The 12,644-nt window shown below is 49.6% G+C and overlaps 1 protein-coding gene across 1 annotated transcript; it reads left to right on the plus strand.

The window, feature by feature from the left end:
• The first annotated feature begins 2,514 nt into the window (after positions 1-2,514).
• On the plus strand, positions 2,515-7,968 carry LOC115136278 (uncharacterized). Its single transcript, XM_029671867.2, is given in 4 exon segments — positions 2,515-4,330; positions 4,333-5,916; positions 7,224-7,378; positions 7,906-7,968. Coding segments are annotated over 4 exon segments (3,582 nt in total). The 5' UTR covers positions 2,515-2,550.
• Positions 7,969-12,644: the final 4,676 nt, after the last annotated feature.

Raw genomic sequence — 12,644 nt, forward strand, 5'->3', positions numbered from 1 at the left:
CATGCCCCTCGAGCTATGCGAGAACAGCTCCACCCCAGTGGCCACACGAGGAATCCATTCATAGATGGAGCAGGGGGCAACGGGAGCAGCTTGAAGTCAGAGGGGAGGAGAACCCCCACCTCCTGCACATCCAGTGTGTACAGAGAACATAGAGGGGAACCAAGGAGCGATATTAGTAAGGAGTATTTCACAAGTGGCCGCCGACAAGAAGAAAATTTAATGTCTTTCAGCGAACCGGAAGAACAGGAAGGAGATGATATGGAACCACAAGAGGAGACAGGGGAAGACGTTCCCCTCACGGCCGCAGGTGTATGGGAGGCAGAAAGCCAACTGAAACTCATGGAAGAAGTCGCAGGAGAAACGGATGAAATAGTCCTGATACAAGGAGTTTTTAAGGGAAAATCAACCCCCGTTGAAACGGCAGTAAGACGGTCGAGGCGCCTCATAGCCAGACAAAGGAGAAAAGAAGAAGAAGAAGCCCAAAGACGACATGGGTCGCATCAAATGCCACTCAGGATGGACGACACAACGCACCGAGAGGAATACGTTGCCTGGAAGATGCAAGATTTAACGGCCCTGATGGAACAGCTCCCGAGCTTACATGGGGGAGCCTCAGCCTGGCTGCTTCAGCTTCAGTCCCTAACTTCCGGGGTCCGGCTTGCCTTGGGGGACATGAAGGCCTTATTGGCTAGGTCAACCGACTACACGACCATGAATGCCCTAATAAACATAGCAGGACTGGGAAAATTGGGGTCAGCAACAGAACCTGAGAAATACAGAGTATCACTGTGGAATGAGCTCAGAAGGGCATATCCCACCGAGAAAATTACGCAACCCTTACCTCTTTTGCGATGGAAGACGGGGAGCAGGCAGCTCAATACCTAGATAGGGCCAAGACCACCTGGAGGTCAGTCCACATTGAATCCCATGACCAAAGCGGAACCACTCTCAGCATGTGGAAGGAGATGGTGGTAAATGGGACGCCGACAGAGGTGAAAAACAAGCTAAGGGCCACAGTGGGGCTGATGGCCTTGCCCACTACCCAATTCAACTCCCATGTCCACCATCACATCTCTCAATACAACAAAGACAAGGGCACGGCTGATTCACAAGTTCTGTCGCTGCAACTCCAGTTGCTCAAATTACAATTGAATGAGGCCCAAAAGGCCGCAAAGCCAAAAAAGCAAATGGTGGCGGAGGAACCCACTGATATAGCCAAGATTCTCACTCAGACCATGAACCAGATGTTGGTGGCCGCTCCAGCACCACCGACCCTCGCACAGGCACCGGTCGTATACGCCGCCCCTCCAAATCCAGGAGCAAGCTACGGATATGGAGGTTATGCCCAGCCGAGTTACTTCAACCCCCCAGGGCCAGCATGGGGGGGACCGCCACAAGCAAGACCCATTCATTGCTACAACTGTAACCACGTAGGCCATTACGCCAGAGACTGCCCCGCTCCCCTCTCACAGCAGCGCCAGTCATTCTTGGCCAACAGGGGGAGGAGAGGTGGACAACGGGGAAGAGGGGCCCCAAGGTACCCAGCCCCTGCACAGGGATATCCACCAGCCCCTGCACAGGGATATCCACCAGCCCCTGCACAGGGATATCCACCAGCCCCTGCCCAGGGATATCCACCAGCCCCTGCACAGGGATATCCACCAGCCCCTGGTCAGGGATATCAACCAGCCTACAACCCAGCACCTCCTACCAGTCCCACCTTCCAGGGGATGTCCGAGGGATATCCCCCATGGGAATGAGGCTGCCCACCACCACCAGTCGGGTTAGATGGCCAACAATTCTCTGTCCACACGGAACCCACTATTACATGTGTAGTACAAGGGGTCACCCACAGGTTCCTTGTGGACACGGGATGTACATATTCCGCCATCAATTCTAATCAAACCCTCTCTTCAGACAAGGTAAAGGTGGTGGGGGTTTCAGGAAATCCTGAAGATCAATACAAAACTACTCCCTATTGTTCCAGTGGGGCCCTTCCAGTTTGAAACACCAATTCCTATATTGTCCAAATTGCCCAATCAACCTACTAGGTCGAGACCTACTCTGTAAGTTAGGATGCGCAATCTACCTAACTGAGTCAGGTGTGGAGGTCGCGTTCGATCCACCGCCAAGGGCCCGAATCCTGATGCTCCCAATTCTGCCCGCACCTGCTCTATCCACCACACAGGAGGTTTACTGGCTCAAGTGTCTACAATCTGGACCTGGAACTCCTGCCATCCAATTTCAATTCAACCAATGGAGGAAGCTTATATACACCTTTCATCCCTATAAGACACCACTGGCAGAGTTGCACTGCACTCTCAACGTCACTGACGACGAAGACACACCTTACACACAAGATTGGGATGAAAACATGATGCATCTTACCCCAAACATACGCTGCCTTACCATCGTGTGCGGCCCTGAGGGGTGGCAGCCCTAGTCATACTCCCACACCATACTAAACCTTGGTATCAACTGGGACCCGACTCTGCTCCACACGTGACCCTCGCAGTAGGGAATGGACATGAGGCCCGAAGCCTGGGTCCAATGATAAAAAGGGCCTCGAAACTCACTTGGGAAGCGACTAGTACACCAGGCCTGTTGAAGGCCACCACCGAAGAGATGTGGCGTCTGACCATGGTGGACACTGAAGAACAGTGCCAGCCTGAGCGCCTCACTCTCCCCAGGCATCACGGGAAACCATATTCTGATCACCCTTCCTCTCCTGCTGTCTTGGAGTCCATAGACAAGGCAATATGGACAACCACACCATTTGACGTGGGAAAGTTACAGGTCAAACCAGTGTGCATTACCCTAACCAATCCGGCACAGATACCAATATTTCGAACCCAATATCGATTGAAGCAAGAACAGACTGAGGGGATCAGACCCACTATCGAAGGCCTCCTTGGAGCTGGGTGCATATACAGGACTTGGTCACCCTGGAACACCCCCATACTTCCTGTTCTGAAGGCAGGAGGAGAAACATACCGGATGGTGCAAGATTTCCGGGCTGTAAATGAAGTTACCACACCCATCGATCTCCCGGTTCCAGACCCATACATCATACTGAGCAACCTGTCACCCAAACATCGGTATTTCACCGTAGTGGACTTGGCCAATGCCTTTTTCAGCATCCCATTGGATGAGGCTTCCCAGCCACTTTTTGCCTTTACCTACGAGAATCAGCAATTTACCTATTCCGTACTTCCCCAAGGTTACACTTCTTCCCCGGGAATCTTCAATTATATTCTGAAGACTCACCTGGCAGAACTGAAAATCCCAGAAGGAGTGATACTCATACAATACGTAGACGACCTGTTGCTGGGGGCTCCCACCTCAGACCTCTGTCTAGAAATGACTAAAACCCTGTTAGACTTTCTGGCAGTCAAAGGCTACAAAGTCAAGATGTCAAAAGTCCAATCATGCAGACGAACCGTTCTGTTCCTGGGAAGGGAAATCTCAAGCGAGGGGGCCGGACTCTCAAAATCACACCGAGACTCAATCTTACATCATCCCAGGCCCATTACTGTTTCAGGAATGCACTCTTTCCTGGGGTTGACGGGATACAGCCGTACTCACATCCCAGACTATACTGAAAGAACTGAACCTCTGAGAGAAATTGTTCGAGAAGCTGGCCCAAGAAACCTACAGGCCCCACTTACATGGACTCCTGAAGCTTCAACGGCGTTTGGGCACCTGAAGACTGACCTGTCTGTGGCTGCTGCTCTCATGGCACCAGACTACGGTAAAACATTTCACTTGGATGTTTCTGAAAAGGAAGGTTTTGCATCCGCCGTCCTTTTTCAGAAACATGAGGGGGAGAGAAGAGTACTTATGTACCACTCTTCAAAACTTGACCACATTGAAACTGGCCAGACCGCCTGCTCCAGGTACGTTGCGGCGGTAGCCAAGGCGATTGAGAAGACAGCCCATCTGGTAATGTGCCACAAGATGCAAATACACACCCACCACGGGGTGGCAGCATACCTCATCAGCAAAGAATTTACCTTCAGTGCGGACAGAAAAAACAAAATCCAGAACAAGTGCACCCAGTCACACATCACCTTTATGAACACCGACAAGAACATGGCAGATGCACTTACCGCAGAAGATGGCCTAGCACACTCCTGCCAAGAGAGGGCAGCACAAGAGCTCAAACTGAGACCAGACCTGGAAAATGAACCACTGACATCTCCAGACCTATGGCTGTACACAGACGGATGTTGCTACAAGGGAGACACAGGAAACGTAGCTGCCTATGCGGTTGTACAGCAGCTGCATGACAAAACACATGTCACGTTGGAATCAGGAATTATCCCCAGCCAGCATCGGCACAACTTGCGGAAATTGTGGCCTTGACTCAAGCTCTAGAGAAAGCCGAAGGAAAAACTGTAAACATTTACACGGACTCGGCATACGCACACGGAGCTGTGCACATAGATGGACCACAATGGGTTAGGCGCAACTTTACCACCACAGGTAACCTACCCATCAAGCACCGAGCCCAAATGGAACGTTTGATGCATGCCGTGTCCTTACCAAAAACAGTGGCCATAATGAAATGCCGAGGCCACCAAAGACTGACCAGCAGAATCAATCAAGGAAATGATGCCGCAGACCTGGCAGCCAAGGCCGCAGGAGGATACAGCCCCCAGATGGTGCTCGGGATAGAACCGGCAAGGACTGAATTGACAAGCCAACACATACTAGAACTACAGGAAGAGGCGGGCCCTTACGAACATTCGGTTTGGACACAGAAGGGAGGCTCCAAGGGACCAGATGGAATATGGAGATGCCATGACGGCCGACTGGTGGCTCCGGCTAATCTCTGTCCAGAACTGATAAGGGAAGCCCATGGACCCACTCATGAAGGGAAACCCAGAACTTTACAGAAGGTTTCATACATATGGTGGCACCCCCACATGAAGGACATGACAGATTTATTCTGTGACGAATGCAACATATGTGGGAGCCACAATCCAAAGAAGCCCTACCAAACCCCGATGGGGGCTTACCCGGTGCCAAACGCATGTTTCCAAGACATCAGTATAGACTATACAGACATGGGAGAAGACAATGTAAAGAACGGGAAGAGATATTTGCTAGTAATGGTAGATAGATTCTCTAGATGGGTAGAAGCAATTCCAACAGCTAAGGAGGATGGGCAAACGGTCATTAAGTGGCTGCAGTCAGAACTAATACCTAGATATGGGGTCCCTAGACATATCCGAAGCGACAATGGGTCCCACTTCGTAAACAAACATCTGAGACAGGTGGAGGAGAGGTTCGGCATTATACACAAGTTTGGTTCCGTGTATAAGCCGCAGGCCCAAGGCCTTGTGGAGCGCTGCAACCAATCTCTTAAGTGTAAGATAGCCAAAGTGTGTGCTGGTACCAAACTGACATGGGTGGAGGCCCTGCCACTGGCGTTGATGGCCATGAGGTCATCACCTGGGGCAGGGACTCATCTCTCACCCCACGAAATAATGACAGGGAGAGTAATGCCAGGTCCACCAAGAGAGGGAGGTCATATGCCCCCTCTTGATGTACACCAGATAGGTATGTCTGACTATGTAAGAAAATTGACGGAACTGTCCGCAGCTCTTTCCAAACAGATACACAAAGTCCATGAGGGGGAGCTGACGGGAGATCCGGAGAAACTGAGGGTAAAGGTCGGCGATTGGGTAAGGATCAAGGTCCACAAAAGAAAGTGGGCGGATCCCAGGTGGACTGGACCGTACGAAGTGAAGGAGGTTACTTCACACTCAGTCCAGGTCAAAGGTAAATCGGGCGCACCTTGGCACCACCTGACTCATTGTACACCAGCACCGACTCCTTCCAGAACTCTGACTGAAGTCAGGGTCGATTTGAGCGACCTAAATTTGATTACAACCACAGAACCCTTAGTTGGTGAGGATGTGGGAGCAACTCCCAGCACACCAACTAACAGGTCGTCCAGAGATAGGGGCTATCCCTGGACGAGATTGGGGATATCAGGCCCCGTGTTTGTTATTTTCATTGTAGTCACAGGAGTTTCCATGGGGATTCTCCTGTGGGTATTAGAGCATCATACACCCACATTACATGCAGATTTAGGACCCCCTAATGGGTCATCCAACCTGACCACATCCATGGCACATATAGAACTGACCAATCATTTGCATAAGAGGCATTCCACCACCCCTGACACTGATTGTAAGGCCAACGAAATACGGAGCACGACCGTTTGCGTCCCCGCACACGCAACCAATATCATTAACATCCCTTGGGGAACTTTAGGGTACTCTAGGCTAAAGGGGAGGGAACAGGTGGGGGCCAATGCACTCCGGTTTGCCGGACATGTCTGGTATATGACATTAGGGAAGGTTGGAGATTGGTCTTGGAGGAATTTGGTGGGGAGACAGGTAATGGGTGGGAAGACTGGACAACAGACGAGGGGGCAGTAAAATGGCGGAAGCGACTGACTTTAACTAAGACAAATACGGGACTGAAACTTACTGTCAGGCCAGGGGGCCAGCCCTTAGGGTGTTATGATTTCATACTGGCCCCAGGGAATTCCGGGGTCAGTTATTGGTTGTGGCGAATTTGCGTGACTAATAATTCTAAACCGACTTCGGTAACAGTAAGGAATGACATGGCCACACCCGTAAAAGGGTCCCCGTCATCCCCACTGTTTGGCCCGGTGGAGGCCATATCCAGGCTTAAAAGTCCGGATGATGTAATTTTAACAGCCACAGGAATCTCAGGTTTTTCCAATAATTGGCTATTATTGACCGAGGAAGCTGCAAATATCACCAGGCAGAGTTGTGTGGTGTGCATGGGAGCTCGTCCATTGCTCCGCATTGTCCCAGCAGTAGTGACTCTAGCATGTCTAATCCCTCTTATGACTACAGATAACCCCAGGGATAATTGTACTGCCTGGGATGAGGTCTATCCGGTTACTAAATTCACCACTAGGAACCCAGTGTTTTCCAACCAGGTTGCAAGGGCAAATTTTACTTGTGTCAATATGACGGGAGGAGGAACCGAGGTGGGAGGGATTCCTGCGGATTGGTGTCTGGATAAAATTAATATTAGGGGGAGCCTCAGGCCAATTTCCAGAGCAGATGTGTGGTGGTGGTGTGGTAGTACGGTCCTGTTTGATAAGTTACCCTCCAACAGTACTGGACGCTGTGCACTTGTTACTCTCTTGTTGCCTGTTTCTATCTACCCTATAGGAGCCGAGGACCTTGTTCTGCGGATCCAGGGAGTGAATCTCGGATATAGGGGACGTTTCAGGAGAACCACCACCCCATCTAGTGGAAACCCCTCCTACATAGACGCTATCGGAGTCCCTAGGGGAGTGCCTGATGAGTATAAGTTAATAGATCAGGTAGCTGCAGGGTTTGAATCATCCATCTGTTGGTGGTGCACAATTAACAAGAATGTTGATCGTATTAACTATATTCATTACAACGTCCAAAGACTAGGCAACTGGACTCAGCAGGGTTTTGAAGCAGTACATGGTCAACTGGCTGCAACCAGCCTGATGGCTTTCCAAAATCGTATTGCCATTGATATGTTACTCTCTGAGAAGGGCGGAGTTTGCTCTATGTTTGGTGACCAGTGTTGTACTTTCATCCCTAATAACACAGCCTCGGATGGTAGTTTGACGGTCGCTCTGGAAGGTCTGGGACGCTTAATGGTAAAATGAAATCTCATTCTGGGATAGATACCTCGATGTGGGATTCCTGGATGAGTGCGTTTGGTAAATATAGAACCCTGATGTCCTCCATTTTGGTATCCATTTCAGTGTTCGCTGCCATTTTAGTTCTCTGTGGATGCTGTTGCATTCCATGCATCCGTTCCCTTACTACTAGGGTCATCTCTAGAGCTATTGACCCTTCCTCCCCTTCCCAGATGTTTCCTCTGCTGGATAAAGACCTACTTGAATTCGAGGATGAGGAGGAGAGTGCCTATTAGGTTTATACTATATCTGCTGTTGCCTTGGGGGGATGTATGTATGTGTTATGCAAGTGGATTATTCCGCCTGACTTCCCTAGTTTAAGTCACATCTCTTTGGAGATGTGAAAAGAGGGAATCAAAACTTTTTCCTGCGGGAAAAAGTTGGCTTATGTAGACAAGCATTTTTACTTTTATTTTGAGCTGTTGTTCTCTGCTCTGTTAGATGAGGGTTGTAAGTTCCTAGGTGGCTGGTAGCCAACTTAGTACATAGTGGGATTAAATGGAGAACATGATGGTAATACATAAATATCTATTTCTGTTTAATACCGTGCCTTATTTCATAGTCCCTTTGGGAGAAGTTTCTCTTTGTGTCTGGATCCAGTTAGGTTGTGTCACGTCTCTGGTGAGACGTGAAGAGAGGGTTTTGTAAGGAATTGCTATTTCGTATGCAGGTGACTAACTTACTGCTAATTACGTGGCTACAACTCACAGTAAAGCCTGTGGGGTCCCCTACAGGATAGCTCCCACATTACACATAATCTCCTTTGTAACCGAACACTGTGTGCCCGAAGAAGATTCTACGATGACGGACAGACAACTGAGCCAATGGCGGAAGACCAAAGACTACTACCAGCTGAACCAATCCGGAGATCCGATCTTCCTAGGATCAACCTTCTGTTTGTTCCGTATATTAGTGATGGACTGAATAGGAACGGTCTCTTTCCTGCCGTTCCTCACGAACTAACGGAAGAGCCGTAATTACGTTGTAATACATATTTTCACTCTGAATAAACTGTTTACTTGTCATAAAATTTACCACTTAGTCTGAATCGATCCTTGACCGGCTCACCCATCTACATATCCAATTGCTAACACTAGTGATACATAAGGATGCAGTCGATGATATAGAGTACAGTATATACGTATGCATATGAGATGAATAATGTAGGGTAAGTAACATTATATAAGGTAGCATTGTTTAAAGTGGCTAGTGATATATTTACATCATTTCCCATCAATTCCCATTATTAAAGTGGCTGGAGTTGAGTCAGTGTCAGTGTCAGTGTGTTGGCAGCAGCCACTCAATGTTAGTGGTGGCTGTTTAACAGTCTGATGGCCTTGAGATAGAAGCTGTTTTTCAGTCTCTCGGTCCCAGCTTTGATGCACCTGTACTGACCTCGCCTTCTGGATGATAGCAGGGTGAACAGGCAGTGGCGCGGGTGGTTGATGTCCTTGATGATCTTTATGGCCTTCCTGTAACATCGGGTGGTGTAGGTGTCCTGGAGGGCAGGTAGTTTGCCCCCGGTGATGCGTTGTGCAGACCTCACTACCCTCTGGAGAGCCTTACGGTTGAGGGCGGAGCAGTTGCCGTACCAGGCGGTGATACAGCCCGCCAGGATGCTCTCGATTGTGCATCTGTAGAAGTTTGTGAGTGCTTTTGGTGACAAGCTGAATTTCTTCAGCCTCCTGAGGTTGAAGAGGCGCTGCTGCGCCTTCTTCACGATGCTGTCTGTGTGAGTGGACCAATTCAGTTTGTCTGTGATGTGTATGCCGAGGAACTTAAAACTTGCTACCCTCTCCACTACTGTTCCATCGATGTGGATAGGGGGGTGTTCCCTCTGCTGTTTCCTGAAGTCCACAATCATCTCCTTAGTTTTGTTGACGTTGAGTGTGGTTATTTTCCTGACACCACACTCCGAGGGCCCTCACCTCCTCCCTGTAGGCCGTCTCGTCGTTGTTGGTAATCAAGCCTACCACTGTTGTGTCGTCCGCAAACTTGATGATTGAGTTGGAGGCGTGCGTGGCCACGCAGTCGTGGGTGAACAGGGAGTACAGGAGAGGGCTCAGAACGCATCCTTGTGGGGCCCCAGTGTTGAGGATCAGCGGGGAGGAGATGTTGTTGCCTACCCTCACCACCTGGGGGCGGCCCGTCAGGTTAGGGCAGTGTGCAGTGTGGTTGAGATTGCATCGTCTGTGGACCTATTTGGGCGGTAAGCAAATTGGAGTGGGTCTAGGGTGTCAGGTATGGTGGAGGTGATATGGTCCTTGACTAGTCTCTCAAAGCACTTCATGATGACGGAAGTGAGTGCTACGGGGCGGTAGTCGTTTAGCTCAGTTACCTTAGCTTTCTTGGGAACAGGAACAATGGTGGCCCTCTTGAAGCATGTGGGAACAGCAGACTGGTATAGGGATTGATTGAATATGTCCGTAAACACACCGGCCAGCTGGTCTGCGCATGCTCTGAGGGCGCGGCTGGGGATGCCGTCTGGGCCTGCAGCCTTGCGAGGGTTAACACGTTTAAATGTCTTACTCACCTCGGCTGCAGTGAAGGAGAGTCCGCATGTTTTCGTTGCAGGCCCGTGTCAGTGGCACTGTATTGTCCTCAAAGCGGGCAAAAAAGTTATTTAGTCTGCCTGGGAGCAAGACATCCTGGTCCGTGACTGGGCTGGATTTCTTCTTGTAGTCCGTGATTGACTGTAGACCCTGCCACATGCCTCTTGTGTCTGAGCCGTTGAATTGAGATTCTACTTTGTCTCTACTGACGCTTAGCTTGTTTGATAGCCTTGCGGAGGGAATAGCTGCACTGTTTGTATTCGGTCATGTTACCAGTCACCTTGCCCTGATTAAAAGCAGTGGTTCGCGCTTTCAGTTTCACGCGAATGCTGCCATCAATCCACGGTTTCTGGTTAGGGAATGTTTTAATCGTTGCTATGGGAACGACATCTTCAACGCACGTTCTAATGAACTCGCACACCGATTCAGCGTATTCGTCAATATTGTTATCTGACGCAATACGAAACATATCCCAGTCCACGTGATGGAAGCAGTCTTGGAGTGTGGAGTCAGCTTGGTTGGACCAGCGTTGGACAGACCTCAGCGTGGGAGCCTCTTGTTTTAGTTTCTGTCTGTAGGCAGGGATCAACAAAATGGAGTCGTGGTCAGCTTTTCCGAAAGGGGGGCGGGGCAGGGCCTTATATGCATCGCGGAAGTTAGAGTAACAATGATCCAAGGTTTTTCCACCCCTGGTTGCGCAATCGATATGCTGATAAAATTTAGGGAGAAAAATGGATTCCAGTTTGCAAAGAGTCAAATAAAGTTCGTTCAGAGCCATCGATGTGTCTGCTTGGGGGGTGATATATACGGCTGTGATTATAATCGAAGAGAATTCTCTTGGTAGATAATGCGGTCTACATTTGATTGTGAGGAATTCTAAATCAGGTGAACAGAAGGATTTGAGTTCCTGTATGTTTCTTCCATCACACCATGTCTCGTTAGCCATAAGGCATACGCCCCCGCCCCTCTTCTTACCAGAAAGATGTTTGTTTCTGTCGGCGCGATGCGTGGAGAAACCCGCTGGCTGCACCGCCTCGGATAGTGTCTCTCCAGTGAGCCATGTTTCCGTGAAGCAAAGAACGTTACAGTCTCTGATGTCCCTCTGGAATGCTACCCTTGCTCGGATTTCATCAACCTTGTTGTCAAGAGACTGGACATTGGCGAGAAGAATGCTAGGGAGTGGTGCACGATGTGCCCGTCTCCGGAGTCTGACCAGAAGACCGCCTCGTTTCCCTCTTTTTCGGAGTCGTTTTTTTTGGGTCGCTGCATGGGATCCATTCCGTTGTCCTGTTTGAAAGGCAGAACACAGGATCCGCGTCGCGAAAAACATATTCTTGGTCATACTGATGGTGAGTTGACGCTGATCTTATATTCAGTAGTTTTTCTCGACTGTATGTAATGAAACCTAAGATGACCTGGGGTACTAATGTAAGAAATAACACTTAAAAAAAACAAAAAACTGCATAGTTTCCTAGGAACGCGAAGCGAGGCGGCCATCTCTGTCGGCGCCGGAAGTATGACAGCCTCTACAGAAGGAACCCATCTAGAGGCAACAAAAACCTGTGGATAATCCAAACACTAAGACCCTTCCTCATCATGGGGGACTCCAACATCTGTAAGCTACTCCGAACAAGTCCAAATCGAGGCCTACCCAGGAGCCAAGATTCAACACGCCATCCAGATGATAACACTCCTCCTACCCAAAGGAGAACCCCTGGTTACCAAACTAATCCTCTCATTCGGCCTCAACAACAGAGAACTAGGGAACGCCACTCAACACCACACCTACGTCTCCAACCTCTACCACACGGCTACCTTAGCCTTCCCCAACGCAGAGATATTTATCCCGCTCATCAACTACTCCCCCAAAATGCCACTTGAGGAAAGAATCAACCTGGACGTCATCAACAGAAATATCAAAAACCACCCACACAGCCCTCTCCTACCCACAGCCGACTTCCACACCCTTCAGGACTACCTCCACTGGACTCCCACGACTGCCACAGCCATTTGGAAATGGTGGAAACAACACACTACATAACATATTACCTCTCTTACCCTGACCAGGGGGAGAAGGCACACACCCACGCTGAAGACAGCACTGCCCCTCCCTACCGAACAGAAGAACAGAAAGATTACATTCCCTCCACTATATGACGACCCTCCCAAAAAAATCAGATCATCCAGTTGGATAGATAACAAGCACATACCCACCCCTGAAACCAAGGTAGTCCCACCAACACCAACCCTGATACCCACCGACATAGTTCCGATTATTAAAGGCTCCGAGGTGATTAACCTATCACGCTCATTTACCCCTACCTCCACAGAACTCAACCTCCTACGCAAAGGCCTCACCT

Source organism: Oncorhynchus nerka, linkage group LG26 (assembly GCF_034236695.1).
Source record: "Oncorhynchus nerka isolate Pitt River linkage group LG26, Oner_Uvic_2.0, whole genome shotgun sequence".
Lineage (NCBI taxonomy): Eukaryota > Metazoa > Chordata > Actinopteri > Salmoniformes > Salmonidae > Oncorhynchus > Oncorhynchus nerka.